Genomic DNA, 18,853 nt, shown 5'->3' with positions numbered 1-18,853 from the left:
AATCATAATGTGTAGAGAGGTCGAATCAGAACGTGTAAAGGTTGAATCAGAACGTGTAGAGAGGTCGAATCAGAACGTGTAGAAAGGTCGAATCAGAACGTGTAGAAAGGTCGTATCAAAACGTGTAGAGAGGTCGAATCAGAACGTGTAGAAAGGTCGTAGTGAACAAAGAATAATCGCTTGTTGTTTTCACTCAATGTTTAACGATTCTTATGATGATAGACCAGTAATTATACACTTAAAAATCTCGTCACTGTTGATAGTGGTTCATATAGCGTTGCTATCATACTCGTCTGAAAGCATTACGAACGATTATACGTAAGCACGTGACACCGTTGCTAGGTTGTAGTCTAAAGGATTAAAGTCTAATTGGCTAAGTGCTAACACCCAACGTAACACAGTATCTCTCCAGAACTAGTACGTGTGAGATCAAAAACTAAACACAGCTTCTTAAACAAAGACGAAAAACAGGAGAGAAAGTTGTTCCGAGAACGACTGTCAGTGAAATTTTAATTAGTTACAAAACCGGATTCAAATTATTATGGGATGTTGTGGATGTTCGTTGTTCGCCTTCACAGTTATAGCTGCTGTCTTCGCATTGGTAAGTAGGGTTTTGGTTGTTGTTAAGTGGACCACGGGTATAGAAACCCAAAGTTTAGTGTCACGAGCCTGTAGACACTGAGGGGGGTTACAGGTTCAGATGTTGTGTGATAAATTCAAATATCACACAAACCTACAAAACAAGCGCAAATATGGCGTCAGACAGACCAGTCAGAGGAAAAAGCATCTAATAGTGAGATGGATGAAAATAAACACGTAGAATGACAGATAGTGATATTGACGTAAGAGTGCAAACCAGCAGAAGCTACCAACTTAGACGAAAAAATTTAAAAATAAAAAAGGAAGTTGATAATAAATATTAAATAACAGACACTACCAGGACAGACAGAGAAAGAAAACATGGTGACTTGTCCGTTTGTTTGTTGCTAAGCGCAAAACCACATAACAGGCTATCTGTGTCATGGTGACTACGAAGATCAAACCCCGGAGGTTGGCGTCTTACGCCCTCGATTCATCAAGGAGGGGCTAGTTTTTTAAATTAAAGCCAATATTTTTTTCAAAATACAGACCCATAAAAGTGGGTTCTACCAGAGACTCCTGAATCGTATTTGAACCTTTTACTTTTCTCACCTGTAACGTACATAAGAACGGACTCAAAGGGGTGATCATCCTGGGTTTGAGAATATAATGACAGATATTAAGGTGTATAAGCTTTATTGATACATAACAGCTGAACTACAAAGACCCAACTCACACACTCATAGTACGTAAAAACCACAAGAACTAAAGTTCAAAATCAAACTCTACTCAGAAAGCCTCAGTTGTAGTTGTGTTCCTAGTGGAAAGGCTACACGATGGGTTACATAAACTTCGTCCATCACAAACCTCAGATTTTGGTTTTGGTTTGTTTTGAATTTCGCGTAAAGCTACACGAGGGCTATTTGCGCTAGTCGTCCATAATTTAGTAGTGTAAGACTAGAGGGAAGAAAAATAGGTATATTACTAGAAGAATCAAAATAGGTATATTACAAGAAGAATCAAAATAGGTATATTACAAGAAGGATCAAAATAGATATATTACAAGAAGGATCAAAATTGGTATATTATAAGAAGAATTAAAATAGGTATATTATAAGAAGGATCAAAATACGTATATTACAAGAAGAATCAAAATAGGTATATTACAAGAAGAATCAAAATAGGTATATTATAAGAAGAATCAAAATAGGTATATTACTAGAAGGATCAAAATAGGTATATTACTAGAAGGATCAAAATAGGTATATTACAAGAAGAATCAAAATAGGTATATTACTAGAAGGATCAAAATAGGTATATTACTAGAAGGATCAAAATAGGTATATTACTAGAAGGATCAAAATAGGTATATTACTAGAAGGATCAAAATAGGTATATTATAAGAAGAATCAAAATAGGTATATTACTAGAAGGATGAAAATAGGTATATTACAAGAAGAATCAAAATAGGTATATTATAAGAAGGATCAAAATAGGTATATTACTAGAAGGATCAAAATAAGTATATAACTAGAAGGATCAAAATAGGTATATTATAAGAAGAATCAAAATAGGTATATTATTAGAAGGATCAAAATAGGTATATTACTAGAATAATCAAAATAGGTATATTACAAGAAGAATCAAAATAGGTATATTACTAGAAGGATCAAAATAGGTATATTACTAGAAGGATCAAAATAGGTATATTATAAGAAGAATCAAAATAGGTATATTACTAGAAGGATGAAAATAGGTATATTACAAGAAGAATCAAAATAGGTATATTATAAGAAGGATCAAAATAGGTATATTACTAGAAGGATCAAAATAAGTATATTACTAGAAGGATCAAAATAGGTATATTACTAGAAGGATCAAAATAGGTATATTATAAGAAGAATCAAAATAGGTATATTATAAGAAGGATCAAAATAGGTATATTACTAGAAGGATCAAAATAGCTATATGTTATAAGAAGGATCAAAATAGGTATATTATAAGAAGGATCAAAATAGGTATATTACAAGAAGGATCAAAATAGGTATATTATAAGAAGGATCAAAATAGGTATATTATAAGAAGGATCAAAATAGGTATATTATAAGAAGGATCAAAATAGGTATATTACTAGAAGGATCAAAATAGGTATATTATAAGAAGGATCAAAATAGGTATATTACTAGAAGGATCAAAATAGGTATATTACTAGAAGGATCAAAATAGGTATATTACTAGAAGGATCAAAATAGGTATATTACAAGAAGAATCAAAATAGGTATATTATAAGAAGAATCAAAATAGGTATATTACTAGAAGGATCAAAATAGGTATATTACTAGAAGGATCAAAATAGGTATATTACAAGAAGAATCAAAATAGGTATATTACTAGAAGGATCAAAATACGTATATTACTAGAAGGATCAAAATAGGTATATTATAAGAAGAATCAAAATAGGTATATTACTAGAAGGATCAAAATAGGTATATTAAAAGAAGGATCAAAATAGGTATATTACAAGAAGAATCAAAATAGGTATAAGAAGAATCAAAATAGATATATTATAAGAAGGATCAAAATAGGTATATTACTAGAAGGATCAAAATAGGTAAATTACTAGAAGGATCAAAATAGGTATATTACTAGAAGGATCAAAATAGGTACATTACTAGAAGGATCAATATAGGTATATTACTAGAAGGATCAAAATAGGTACATTATAAGAAGGATCAAAATAGGTATATTACTAGAAAAATCAAAATAGGTATATTATAAGAAGGATTAAAATAGGTATATTATAAGAAGGATCAAAATAAGTATATAACTAGAAGGATCAAAATAGGTATATTATAAGAAGAATCAAAATAGGTATATTATTAGAAGGATCAAAATAGGTATATTACTAGAATAATCAAAATAGGTATATTACAAGAAGAATCAAAATAGGTATATTACTAGAAGGATCAAAATAGGTATATTACTAGAAGGATCAAAATAGGTATATTATAAGAAGAATCAAAATAGGTATATTACTAGAAGGATGAAAATAGGTATATTACAAGAAGAATCAAAATAGGTATATTATAAGAAGGATCAAAATAGGTATATTACTAGAAGGATCAAAATAAGTATATTACTAGAAGGATCAAAATAGGTATATTACTAGAAGGATCAAAATAGGTATATTATAAGAAGAATCAAAATAGGTATATTATAAGAAGGATCAAAATAGGTATATTACTAGAAGGATCAAAATAGCTATATGTTATAAGAAGGATCAAAATAGGTATATTATAAGAAGGATCAAAATAGGTATATTACAAGAAGGATCAAAATAGGTATATTATAAGAAGGATCAAAATAGGTATATTATAAGAAGGATCAAAATAGGTATATTATAAGAAGGATCAAAATAGGTATATTACTAGAAGGATCAAAATAGGTATATTATAAGAAGGATCAAAATAGGTATATTACTAGAAGGATCAAAATAGGTATATTACTAGAAGGATCAAAATAGGTATATTACTAGAAGGATCAAAATAGGTATATTACAAGAAGAATCAAAATAGGTATATTACTAGAAGGATCAAAATAGGTATATTACTAGAAGGATCAAAATAGGTATATTACAAGAAGAATCAAAATAGGTATATTACTAGAAGGATCAAAATAGGTATATTACTAGAAGGATCAAAATAGGTATATTATAAGAAGAATCAAAATAGGTATATTACTAGAAGGATCAAAATAGGTATATTAAAAGAAGGATCAAAATAGGTATATTACAAGAAGAATCAAAATAGGTATATTATAAGAAGAATCAAAATAGATATATTATAAGAAGGATCAAAATAGGTATATTACTAGAAGGATCAAAATAGGTAAATTACTAGAAGGATCAAAATAGGTATATTACTAGAAGGATCAAAATAGGTACATTACTAGAAGGATCAAAATAGGTATATTACTAGAAGGATCAAAATAGGTACATTATAAGAAGGATCAAAATAGGTATATTACTAGAAAAATCAAAATAGGTATATTACTAGAAGGATTAAAATAGGTATATTATAAGAAGGATCAAAATAAGATATTAGATGGATTAAAATAGGTATATTACTAGAAGGATGAAAATAGGTATATTATAAGAAGGATCAAAATAGGTATATTATAAGAAGGATCAAAATAAGATATATTATAAGAAAGATCAAAATGGGTATATTATTAGAAGGATCAAAATAGGTATATTATAAGAAGGATCAAAATAGGTATATTATTAGAAGGATCAAAATAGGTATATTATTAGAAGGATCAAAATAGGTATATTATAAGAAGGATCAAAATAAGATATAACAAGATTGTTCTATGCGCATATTCATAGCTCTCTATAGAATTCCACAGTGTTGAATTAAGTGATGTGTTTAGAGCACAACATCTTATTGAGAAATAAGATACTAATAGATTAATACAACAGTTAGAAATAAGCGACATTTCAAAAATATTACAACAGCAATTACAGTTACCTTGCACTGTATTCAGAGTCATATTTATACCTAGTTTGTTATCTCAAACAAAATTACAAGGAAAATATCCCTAACCATTGTTTTTAACTAATGTGGGTGCTCTCAAGAGGATGTGGTACATGGACTGTCAAGTTGAAGCGATAAATGAAAGGTTTTTATTTCAACTTGGACATCAGCTAACTCTAGCTATCCATGACTCCCTTGGACATCAGCTAACTCTGCCTATCCATGAACCACTTGGACATCAGCTAACTCTAGCTATCCATGACCCACTTGGACATCAGCTAACTCTAGCTATCCATGACCCACTTGGACATCAGCTAACTCTACCTATCCATGACCCACTTGGACATCAGCTAACTCTACCTATCCATGACTGACTTGGACATCAACTAACTCTACCTATCCATGACCCACTTGGACATCAGCTAACTCTAGCTATCCATGACCCACTTGGATATCAGCTAACTCAAACTACCCATAGCCAACTTGAATGTCAATTAACTCTAGGTATCCTTGAATAACTTGGACATCAGCTAACTCTGCTTATCCATGACCCACTTGGACATCAGCTAACTCTGCCTATCCATGGCCCACTTGGACATCAACTAACTCTACCTATCCATGACTCACTTGGACATCAGCTAACTCTAACTATTCATGACTCACTTGGACATCAGCTAACTCTAACTGTCCATGTTCAACTTAAATATCAGCTAACTCTAGATATCCACAGCCAACTAAAAACCAATTAATTTATTTTGTTTTTATTTTTATACGAGGCAAAATACAGGAACCTCCTGTTTCTCGGCGGTAAGTCTGAAACCTGGGTTCCTGTAATAGTGATGTCCAGAAAACAGTCTGCTGTATAGATTTGCGTTTAACATCAAACAAGCAAATAGCATGAGGGGAATGGCAAAATTAGAAATTTAGTATAATTACTGACGATGATGGATCATTAAGTTATTTATTGTATAGTTCGAAGTGACCATCAAATATGGCAAAATACTACATTATAAAAGAAACCGCATGTATCTGATTCGACACTTAACAAAGTTTTTTATAGTGTGAATCTCCCCACTTTTCTGTGTGGTAAAATTAGTAATGCCTCTGTTCCTGTCAATGAATCGTGGAATTGTTAGTTTTATAATAACGACCCTATGACGTTTGTTTTATATCATACGACTTTTAGATTGCAACCAAGCGCCCTAATCACCAGCCCTAGTTGTATGTCTTTACCATATTATGTATTAATTCAAGCTTATTTCTTATCTATTGATTAAACCAGCACAAAATACAACAATGAGGTATTGATTTTATGTTTGAACAAGGATCAAACATTCTCGCTTTACTCAGAAACGTAAACCACAGATTGTTCGAGAATAATGAACACTGTTGTTCATAGAAGTCACAAAAATCTGGACTTTAGTCAGTACATTTCTGGTACAAACAGGGCCTGTGGAATTCATATGTACCACATTACGATTTTATGAAAGCAAACTACATAAACTTTCAGTGTAATATTTGTACTTCCATATGTCAGTTGGTTTATATGAATCTATGATTAATTATTGTATAACAACACGGGTCCATTTGCAATGTTTATATTATGGTATAACAATATATGAGTGTACTTAAAATTTATATACAATGATATAACAATATAAGGATTTACTTACAATTCTTATGTAATGGTATAACAATATACTGGCCTACTTACAATTCTTATGTAATGGTATAACAATATACTGGTCTACTTACAATTCTTATGTAATGGTATAACAATATATGAGTCTACTTACAATTCTTATGTAATGGTATAACAATATACTGGCCTACTTACAATTCTTATGTAATGGTATAACAATATATGAGTCTACTTACAATTCTTATGTAATGGTATAACAATATATGGGTCTACTTACAATTCTTATGTAATGGTATAACAATATACTGGCCTACTTACAATTCTTATGTAATGGTATAACAATATACGGGTCTACTTACAATTCTTATGTAATGGTATAACAATATACGGGTCTACTTACAATTCTTATGTAATGGTATAACAATATACTGGTCTACTTACAATTCTTATGTAATGGTATAACAATATATGAGTCTACTTACAATTCTTATGTAATGGTATAACAATATATGAGTCTACTTACAATTCTTATGTAATGGTATAACAATATACTGGCCTACTTACAATTCTTATGTAATGGTATAACAATATATGGGTCTACTTACAATTCTTATGTAATGGTATAACAATATACTGGCCTACTTACAATTCTTATGTAATGGTATAACAATATACTGGTCTACTTACAATTCTTATGTAATGGTATAACAATATACGGGTCTACTTACAATTCTTATGTAATGGTATAACAATATACTGGCCTACTTACAATTCTTATGTAATGGTATAACAATATACGGTCTACTTACAATTCTTATGTAATGGTATAACAATATACTGGTCTACTTACAATTCTTATGTAATGGTATAACAATATATGAGTCTACTTACAATTCTTATGTAATGGTATAACAATATATGAGTCTACTTACAATTCTTATGTAATGGTATAACAATATATGAGTCTACTTACAATTCTTATGTAATGGTATAACAATATACGGGTCTACTTACAATTCTTATGTAATGGTATAACAATATACTGGCCTACTTACAATTCTTATGTAATGGTATAACAATACACGGGTCTACTTACAATTCTTATGTAATGGTATAACAATATACTGGCCTACTTACAATTCTTATGTAATGGTATAACAATATATGGGTCTACTTACAATTCTTATGTAATGGTATAACAATATACTGGCCTACTTACAATTCTTATGTAATGGTATAACAATATATGGGTCTACTTACAATTCTTATGTAATGGTATAACAATATATGAGTGTACTTAAAATTTATATACAATGATATAACAATATAAGGATTTACTTACAATTCTTATGTAATGGTATAACAATATACTGGCCTACTTACAATTCTTATGTAATGGTATAACAATATATGAGTGTACTTAAAATTTATATACAATGATATAACAATATAAGGATTTACTTACAATTCTTATGTAATGGTATAACAATATACTGGCCTACTTACAATTCTTATGTAATGGTATAACAATATATGAGTCTACTTACAATTCTTATGTAATGGTATAACAATATACGGGTCTACTTACAATTCTTATGTAATGGTATAACAGTATACTGGTCTACTTACAATTCTTATGTAATGGTATAACAATATACGGGTCTACTTACAATTCTTATGTAATGGTATAACAATATACGGGTCTACTTACAATTCTTATGTAATGGTATAACAATATACGGGTCTACTTACAATTCTTATGTAATGATATAACAATATACGGGTCTACTTACAATTCTTATGTAATGGTATAACAATATACGGGTCTACTTACAATTCTTATGTAATGATATAACAATATACTGGTCTACTTACAATTCTTTTATAAACAAAGTATGACAGTCACAATAATGCTATAGTGAAATATTTTTCAACAAGAAAATAAACAGTGTGGTTGTTTATGAAAAACAGAGAGCTTAGAATACACTTAAGTGGTTGAATGACACTGGCACACTAGCTTAATAAAGCAGTAATTTTTATCACCTTTTAAAGTTAGAATATATAATGGTTTAACTACGAGACAAAACAGTTGGGTCATTATAAATCATCTGAAATAAAAACAACTATAGTTTATTTGTTTCTTGAATTTCCTGCAAAGCTACACGAGGGCTATCTGCGCTGTGAAACTAGAGGGAAGGCAGCTAGTCATCACCACCCATCTTGGGCCACTCTTTACCAATGAATAATGGATCTGACCGTCACATTATGACGTTTGGTGTGTCGGGGATTCGAATCCAAGATCCTCAGATTACAAGTCAAGCGCCCTAACTACCTGGCCATGCACAACCAAAATAAGTATTGAATATTAAATTACGTTTCCAGGTACCAAGTTTATTTAACATAATTAAAAAAACAACAACTAATGAATATTAAAGCATGTACTAATGTTAAAAAAATTATAAAAGGTTGGTTTGTTATTAACGCAAACACAACATTATGAGCTAATAATATATGTACAATTAAAGACATTCAAACTAATTATGTATTGTGTTGTGATATTATTATATTTATTCAGTAGTGGGCCATAAAGTTTAAGGTAATGTTAAACAGTACATTTCCTGCGGGTAAGTTTCAGCTTCAGGAGATGGTATTTATATATATCTTATTTTATTAATAACAAAACATAATCAGGTTTATCATCAAACTACTGGCTCATTTATATACCTTTCATTAGTTGTTAGGGTTCACTTATTGCAACATACTGAGTAATTATTAAGATTTAACCTTGTAACGAAACGATCGAAACGTTGGATCATTCATTTTCTAACTGAACTACAAAGGAACCCCAAGCAATAACAGTGCCGATTTGTGTTAAAGTTAACGGGGGTTAAGGTTGATATATGGTGTATCCCCACCGCAATGTGGGTTCTACTTCTTCAGTCACCTCTAAAACCTAGGATAAACTTTATATCCCATATTATAGCCTGTACCCTGCCTTAAATACTTATTAAGTTACTACTGAAAACTGCAATCTTTTAAATAATCGTAACGTCGTTTTGGTGTTAGCCTGACGTAAAATCTATAAGAGCTGGGATTGGACATCTGGGATATAATATTACAAAAGTCTCTGCGATTCGAACGGTAAACATCAGTTTACAATTTATCACAAAGATTCAGGACGATGTGATCACATAACTTTAAACAAGGAAACTGCATTGAAATAATGCATTAATTCATATCCTATTGTAGCCTCGTGAGTTGTTAGTACAGAGAAAAATAATTTCACGTACTAAAATTCGCATTACCTGAGTAAAGTTCACATTTATTGACACAATGTTATCACTTAGCCATGGGCGCCACCAGGCTGAATAATTTTGTTATATTTCTAGATAAACCTACGCAGTGATTTAACAGTCTTCTAATTAATTATAAACAAGTGAGATTAGATAAGAAAATAAGAATATATACTTTTCTTTTTTACATTGGCTTGTGTTTCTCGCCACAATGGGACTTCTGTCAAGCGTGTTTTGTTTTTTTTTCTCAGAACTGTAAGCCTACTTTTATCTTTGTTTTTCTTATAGTACTTCTGATTACCTGCTATATTTATCTTCAATTTAAAGCACCGTTTGATAAATGTACGTTTGTATCCGCTTATAAACTGACTAACCGCTAAACCTTGTCATCAAACCTGACATGTGCCTTTCTGGGAATTTAGATATGACCTTCTAAGTAACTCGCCAGTTAGTTATTATATAAATTATAAAGAAATATAAGTAAAAATAAAGAACAATGGGGGTATAGAACAATGTTTAAAACATACTATATCTGGTACATGCAATGCCGACGAGGCTTTTCGCACAATACAAAAAGCCATCAGATCAGATTGGATACAAGAAACACAGCAGTGGTTGTATAACCATCATAAACAGCATATGTAATGATGTGAACTACATTACGACGGTGAACTACGATTACTGTTATATATATATATGTAATTTTGTTACGAATGTATATCCAAGTGAAATTAAGGTAACAATTAATAACACAGTATCATTATCACAACACAAACATCGTGAATATTACTGCATGCTAGTACCTCCTACGACTACGTCAGTAATGACGTGTGAAATACTTATTTTTATTTTTTTCTCCGAACAGGAGGTGTGTTGCATGGAGCACGAGACGTGTTGCATGCTTTCTTTTTGTTATTGTTGTCGCTGCTCTTTCGGTTATTTACACAAAGTGACACAAAAGCTATCTGCACCAGTTATCCCTAATTTTACACAAGAGCTATCTGCACCAGTTATCCCTAATTTTACACAAGAGCTGTCCGCACCAGTTATCCCTAATTTTACACAAGAGCTATCCGCACCAGTTATCCCTAATTTTACACAAGAGCTATCTGCACCAGTTATCCCTAATTTTACACAAGAGCTATCCGCACCAGTTATCCCTAATTTTACACAAGAGCTATCTGCACCAGTTATCCCTAATTTTACACAAGAGCTATCCGCACCAGTTATCCCTAATTTTACACAAGAGCTATCTGCACCAGTTATCCCTAATTTTACACAAGAGCTACCTGCACCAGTTATCCCTAATTTTACACAAGAGCTATCCGCACCAGTTATCCCTAATTTTACACAAGAGCTATCCGCACCAGTTATCCCTAATTTTACACAAGAGCTACCTGCACCAGTTATCCCTAATTTTACACAAGAGCTTTCCGCACCAGTTATCCCTAATTTTACACAAGAGCTTTCCGCACCAGTTATCCCTAATTTTACACAAGAGCTTTCCGCACCAGTTATTACTAATTTTACACAAGAGCTACCTGCACCAGTTATCCCTAATTTTACACAAGAGCTACCTGCACCAGTTATCCCTAATTTTACACAAGAGCTATCTGCACCAGTTATCCCTAATTTTATACAAGAGCTATCCGCACCAGTTATCCCTTTTTTTTTTTTTATTTATAAGATGACCTGATATTAACTCATATTAACTCTTGTTAAATGTTATATACACACAACTCGGACATTACTTATAGGATGGCCTGATATTAAATCATATTAACTCTTGTTAAATGTTATACACACACAACTCGGACATTACTTATAGGATGATCTGTTATTAACTCATATTAACTCTTGTTAAATGTTATACACACACAACTCGGACATTACTTATAGGATGACCTGTTATTAACTCTTGTTAAATGTTATACACACAACTCGGACATTACTTATAGGATGACCTGTTATTAACTCTTGTTAAATGTTATACACACACAACTCGGACATTACTTATAGGATGACCTGTTATTAACTCTTGTTAAATGTTATACACACACAACTCGGACATTACTTATAGGATGACCTGTTATTAACTCTTGTTAAATGTTATACACACACAACTCGGACATTACTTATAGGATGACCTGATAGTAACTTATATTAACTCTTGTTAAATGTTATACACACACAACTCGGACATTACTTATAGGATGACCTGTTATTAACTCTTGTTAAATGTTATACACACACAACTCGGACATTACTTATAGGATGACCTGTTATTAACTCTTGTTAAATGTTATACACACAACTCGGACATTACTTATAGGATGACCTGATAGTAACTTATATTAACTCTTGTTAAATGTTATACACACACAACTCGGACATTACTTATAGGATGACCTGTTATTAACTCTTGTTAAATGTTATACACACAACTCGGACATTACTTATAGGATGACCTGTTATTAACTCTTGTTAAATGTTATACACACACAACTCGGACATTACTTATAGGATGACCTGTTATTAACTCTTGTTAAATGTTATACACACAACTCGGACATTACTTATAGGATGACCTGTTATTAACTCTTGTTAAATGTTATACACACAACTCGGACATTACTTATAGGATGACCTGATAGTAACTTATATTAACTCTTGTTAAATGTTATACACACACAACTCGGACATTACTTATAGGATGACCTGTTATTAACTCATATTAACTCTTGTTAAATGTTATACACACACTATGATTACTTACTATTTTTACAATACTAGTAAAACAATATAGGCTTGGATGATTCGTAAATAAAAACATATAAAAACGTTTGAGTTAAAAAGTAATTTTAAGAAGCGATCACAAATGACATGAATAAATATTACTAGTTTTAAAGTTTTTAATGATCACAAATGACATGAATAAATATTACTAGTTTTAAAGTTTTTAATGATCACAAATGACATGAATAAATATTACTAGTTTTAAAGTTTTTAATGATCACAAATGACATGAATAAATATTACTAGTTTTAAAGTTTTTAATGATCACAAATTACATGAATAAATATTACTAGTTTTAAAGTTTTTAATGATCACAAATGACATGAATAAATATTACTAGTTTTAAAGTTTTTAATGATCACAAATGACATGAATAAATATTACTAGTTTTAAAGTTTTTAATAATCACAAATGACATGAATAAATATTACTAGTTTTAAAGTTTTTAATGATCACAAATGACATGAATAAATATTACTAGTTTTAAAGTTTTTAATGCTATTGAGAAACAGACTCCAACTGTACACCACACATTTAAAAATCAAACACTAGATGGCGTCACATTATAATAAACATAAAAATTGTTTTTTTAATTTCGCGCAAAGCTACACTAGGGCTATCTGCGCTGTACATCTGTAAACAAGCATGTTCAAGCCTACATATAATGAAAAAAATCAAAATATGAATCTTTGAAGGCCAAACAAGCTCTTGGTAATTAACGAAAGCATTTAAATCAACTTGTAATTATCTGACTAGAACAATTTGATGAAACTTAGTTAAATGTATGTCAATTGTTTGCTGTAGAAATACAAGTGTAGAATAAGACAATGTAACTTACTCAAAGTTATAACTTAATGTGTGGTTACTGTAAGTAAGTTATTCGAAGTCAAAACCTAATGTGTTGTTCTTGTAAGTAACTTATTTGAAGTCAAAACGTAAAGTGTGGCGGTTGTGAATAACTTATCCTAATGTGTGGTTGTTGTAAGTAACTTATTCGTAGTTACTACCTAATATGTAGTTGTTGTAAGTAACTTAACCGAAGTTAAAACTTGATGTGTGATTGTTGTAAATAATTTATCCGAAGTTAAAACCTAATGTGTGATTGTTGTTACTTATCCATACGTGTTGTTGTTGTAAGTAACTTATCTGAAGTTAAAACCAAATGTGTGATTGTTGTTACTTATCCATACGTGTTGTTGTTGTAAGTAACTTATCCGAAGTTAAAACCTAATGTGTGATTGTTGTTACTTATCCATACGTGTTGTTGTTGTAAGTAACTTATCCGAAGTTAAAACCTAATGTGTGATTGTTGTTACTTATCCATACGTGTTGTTGTTGTAAGTAACTTATCCGAAGTTAAAACCTAATGTGTGATTGTTGTTACTTATCCATACGTGTTGTTGTTGTAAGTAACTTATCCGAAGTTAAAACCTAATGTGTGATTGTTGTTACTTATCCTTACGTGTTGTTGTTGTAAGTAACTTATCTGAAGTTAAAACCTAATGTGTGATTGTTGTTGCTTATCCTTACGTGTTGTTGTTGTAAGTAACTTATCTGAAGTTAAAACCTAATGTGTGATTGTTGTTGCTTATCCATACGTGTTGTTGTTGTAACTTATCCGAAGTTAAAACCTAATGTGTGATTGTTGTTACTTATCCATACGTGCTGTTGTTGTAAGTAACTTATCCGAAGTTAAAACCTAATGTGTAGTTGTTGTAAGTAACGTATCCTAATGTGTGGTTGTTTTAAATGCTGAATAAAAATGAATACAAACAAAGAACAAGTTTACAAGATAGTTAACTAAAACTCGAGGATCTTATAAATATAACACAGGTGTATTAAATATCCGTACAACACAAGTGTATGGAATACCCGTATAACAAAAGTGTATTCAATACCTGTACAACACAAGTGTATTTAATACCCGTACAACACAAATGTTCAGTGTATATATAAAGACAAATTACAAAGAAACATACACTTAATTTAAAAGTCGTCAATACGTATACGACGTTTGTTTGTTTGGTCTTTTTTCAATTTAAACACAAAGCCATATAATGGGTATCGAAAACCGGCTTCTAGCGTTGTAGGTCCACAGACACACCTCTGTGCCACTAGGTGGGGACAAAGAAACGGTCGGTTTGAAAGTCTTAATGTACTGGTATCAAGACAGGTAAAACGAGGTGTTTAACACCACAACGCTGTTGCTAACACCATGGTGACACTGACAAAACCACTCCTGATGACGAGAAACCCACTTGAAATAAAAATGTATCTCAGAACGGCTGGTATGGGTATTAACACTTTTATTGATAAGGAGAGAACAACGTTTCGAACTTCCTAGGTCATCTTCAGGTTAACAAAAAGAGTTTGCAACTGACCGGCTTAAACGCAACAATCGGGAAGAGACCTCTCGACTTCTCAGGTACCCTGTAGTCCCACCTCAAAGTTTTTACATGCTTTCCACACACACGATTAATAAAAATTCATGATTCTTCCCCCCCCCCAAAAAAAAAATCTTTGCCCCTGTATACAAATGTGAAATAATCCATTGTACTACAGGGTTTTAATACGGTTTTGTTGAAATTACTTTTGTACCTCTTTGTAAATGTACTCGTATAAAATGAAAATATTTAAGCTTTGGGTTTTTATTTCTATTTGATCTGCAAACAACAAACCAATGTTACACTTACACAAATATCGATTTATTGGTAATAAGTGTTTAATTCATAAGATGAGTCACGATAAAAAACAAACTCCACACGAATCTTGAGGTGAAAACAAACGATTGAATCATATTAATATTTACGTTCACGTGATAACAACTTACAGTTGAAACTGTTGTTTTTTGTTGGTTTCGTTTCAGTTTCATAGTGTTTTTGGCTTGTCGTGGAGTACATATGCACTGATATTGATAAAGAATCCAGAATTGGTGGAGAACATATGGAACGTAACAGATACATTCAACCAGAAGTTTGTCTCGTCTTTTGAAGCCCTCGAGGAGAATGATGGTGAGTTACGTTCTTCAGTTATTTCAAAACTGTTCGTCTATTATTATCAGTAGTTCCTTTAATCTGTTGACTGCCAAGTATTTCAGCTGCCACAAAATACAACTCTAATGTTTCTTCATTTTGTAACATTTTTCGTGACGCCATTTTGGATCGAAAGTGAAACAATTTGTAAGTAGGTCAGATGCATGCATGGTGCTGACATCTAGCGTTGAAGTTAGGAATTATTGAGAACGAATTAACTCGTCCGTGGCACTGTTTTACCGATCGGCTTGGACGAGTTATCTCGTCTACGGCACTGAACAGGTTAATACCAAATCTCTCACAGTGACACGGTATGTATATCGAAAACCTGAACAGAAAAAGAGTCGACTAGTGCAAGTAAGGGTACGAGAGACAAGCCTAAATACTTAGACTAACTATATTATATACGCCTTTCTAAGTTTAATTTTGTTTGCTTCGGCTAAATAACATCAGAATCGTGTAGAAAAAAAATACACACATTACTCTCGTGTAAATAAAGGTACTTAGAAAACTGTTCTAACAACTTGCAGAAAAAATCAAGAGAACTGAAAAATATATATCCCTATGAAACCTATTTTTATATACTATGAAAAACAATAACCTTTCTTGGAAAACCCATTTATTTTTTCATATAACAGATACAAAATAATATATATCCTTAACAGACCTGTTTTTTTCTTCTATACTATGAAAACAATAAATATCCTATGAAGGCCAGTTCTTTTTCTATGATAGTTACCTAGAAAATAACAATAAAATAAATATCCCAGCCAAACCTGTTTTTTCTATAATACTTCCCTAATGATGACTTCACTGGTGAAACCATGGTCGTAATAAATGATGTATTTGTGAAATGTACAAGTGTCTCTTCTTCCCTTCTATTCTGTAATTATTAAAGTTTCACCAAGTACTGACAGTTCCAAGTATCACCTACTTAATATGTTTTTAGTTACACTTCGCTTCACCAAGTACTGACAGTTCCAAGTATCACCTACTTAATAAAATGTTTTTAGTTACACTTCGCTTAACCAAGTACTGACAGTTCCAAGTATCACCCAGTTAATAATATGTTTTTAGTTACACTTCGCTTCACCAAGTACTGACAGTTCCAAGTATCACCTACTTAATAATGTGTTTTAGTTACACTTCGCTTCACCAAGTACTGACAGTTCCAAGTATCACCTAATTAATAATGTGTTTTTAGTTACACTTCGCTTCACCAAGTACTGACAGTTCCAAGTATCACCTACTCAATATGTTTTTAGTTACACTTCGCTTCACCAAGTACTGACAGTTCCAAGTATCACCTACTTAATATGTTTTTAGTTACACTTCGCTTCACCAAGTACTGACAGTTCCAAGTATCACCTACTTAATAATGTGTTTTAGTTACACTTCGCTTCACCAAGTACTGACAGTTCCAAGTATCACCTACTTAATAATGTGTTTTTAGTTACACTTCGCTTCACCAAGTACTGACAGTTCCAAGTATCACCTACTTAATAATATGTTTTTAGTTACACTTTGCTACACCAAGTACTGACAGTTCCAAGTATCACCTACTTAATATGTTTTTAGTTACACTTCGCTTCACCAAGTACTGACAGTTCCAAGTATCACCTACTCAATATGTTTTTAGTTACACTTCGCTTCACCAAGTACTGACAGTACCAAGTATCACCTACTTAATATGTTTTTAGTTACACTTCGCTTCACTAAGTACTGACAGTTCCAAGTATCACCCACTTAATAATGTGTTTTTAGTTACACTTCGCTTCACCAAGTACTGACAGTTCCAAGTATCACCTACTTAATAATATGTTTTTAGTTACACTTTGCTACACCAAGTACTGACAGTTCCAAGTATCACCTACTTAATATGTTTTTAGTTACACTTCGCTTCACCAAGTACTGACAGTTCCAAGTATCACCTACTCAATATGTTTTTAGTTACACTTCGCTTCACCAAGTACTGACAGTACCAAGTATCACCTACTTAATATGTTTTTAGTTACACTTCGCTTCACTAAGTACTGACAGTTCCAAGTATCACCCACTTAATAATATGTTTTTAGTTACACTTCGCTTCACCAAGTACTGACAGTTCCAAGTATCACCTACTTAATAATGTGTTTTTAGTTACACTTCGCTTCACCAAGTACTGACAGTTCCAAGTATCACCTACTTAATAATGTGTTTTTAGTTACACTTCGCTTCACCAAGTACTGACAGTTCCAAGTATCACCTACTCAATATGTTTTTAGTTACACTTCGCTTCACCAAGTACTGACAGTTCCAAGTATCACCTACTTAATATGTTTTTAGTTACACTTCGCTTCACCAAGTACTGACAGTTCCAAGTATCACCTACTTAATAATATGTTTTTAGTTACACTTCGCTTCACCAAGTACTGACAGTTCCAAGTATCACCTACTTAATAATGTGTTTTTAGTTACACTTCGCTTCACCAAGTACTGACAGTTTCAAGTATCACCTACTTAATAATATGTTTTTAGTTACACTTTGCTACACCAAGTACTGAGAGTTCCAAGTATCACCTACTCAATATGTTTTTAGTTACACTTCGCTTCACCAAGTACTGACAGTACCAAGTATCACCTACTTAATATGTTTTAAGTTACACTTCGCTTCACCAAGTACTGACAGTTCCAAGTATCACCTACTCAATATGTTTTTAGTTACACTTCGCTTCACCAAGTACTGACAGTACCAAGTATCACCTACTTAATATGTTTTTAGTTACACTTCGCTTAACCAAGTACTGACAGTTCCAAGAATCACTTACTTAATATGTTTTTAGTTACACTTCGCTTCACCAAGTACTGACACTTCCAAGTATCACCTACTTAATAATGTGTTTTTAGTTACACTTCGCTTTACCAAGTACTGACAGTTCCAAGTATGACCTACTTAATAATATGTTTTTAGTTACACTTTGCTACACCAAGTACTGA

General features: G+C 31.7%; 1 protein-coding gene across 1 annotated transcript in view; it reads left to right on the top strand.

Moving 5' to 3' along the window:
- Window positions 1–447: 447 nt before the first annotated feature.
- LOC143247705 (uncharacterized) overlaps window positions 448–18,853 on the top strand; it is a 44,183-nt gene continuing 25,777 nt past the window's right edge. The window contains exons 1-2 of the mRNA XM_076496121.1: window positions 448–601; window positions 15,712–15,856. Coding sequence (XP_076352236.1) covers window positions 542–601; window positions 15,712–15,856 — 205 coding nt within the window. The 5' untranslated portion in view covers window positions 448–541. The remainder of the gene's footprint in view (window positions 602–15,711; window positions 15,857–18,853) is intronic.

The sequence above is a fragment of the Tachypleus tridentatus genome, chromosome 3 (assembly GCF_004210375.1).
Source record: "Tachypleus tridentatus isolate NWPU-2018 chromosome 3, ASM421037v1, whole genome shotgun sequence".
Classification (NCBI taxonomy): Eukaryota; Metazoa; Arthropoda; class Merostomata; order Xiphosura; family Limulidae; genus Tachypleus; species Tachypleus tridentatus.
The sequence above is the reverse complement of the archived record's forward strand: the minus strand, read 5'-3'. Positions and strand labels throughout refer to the sequence as shown.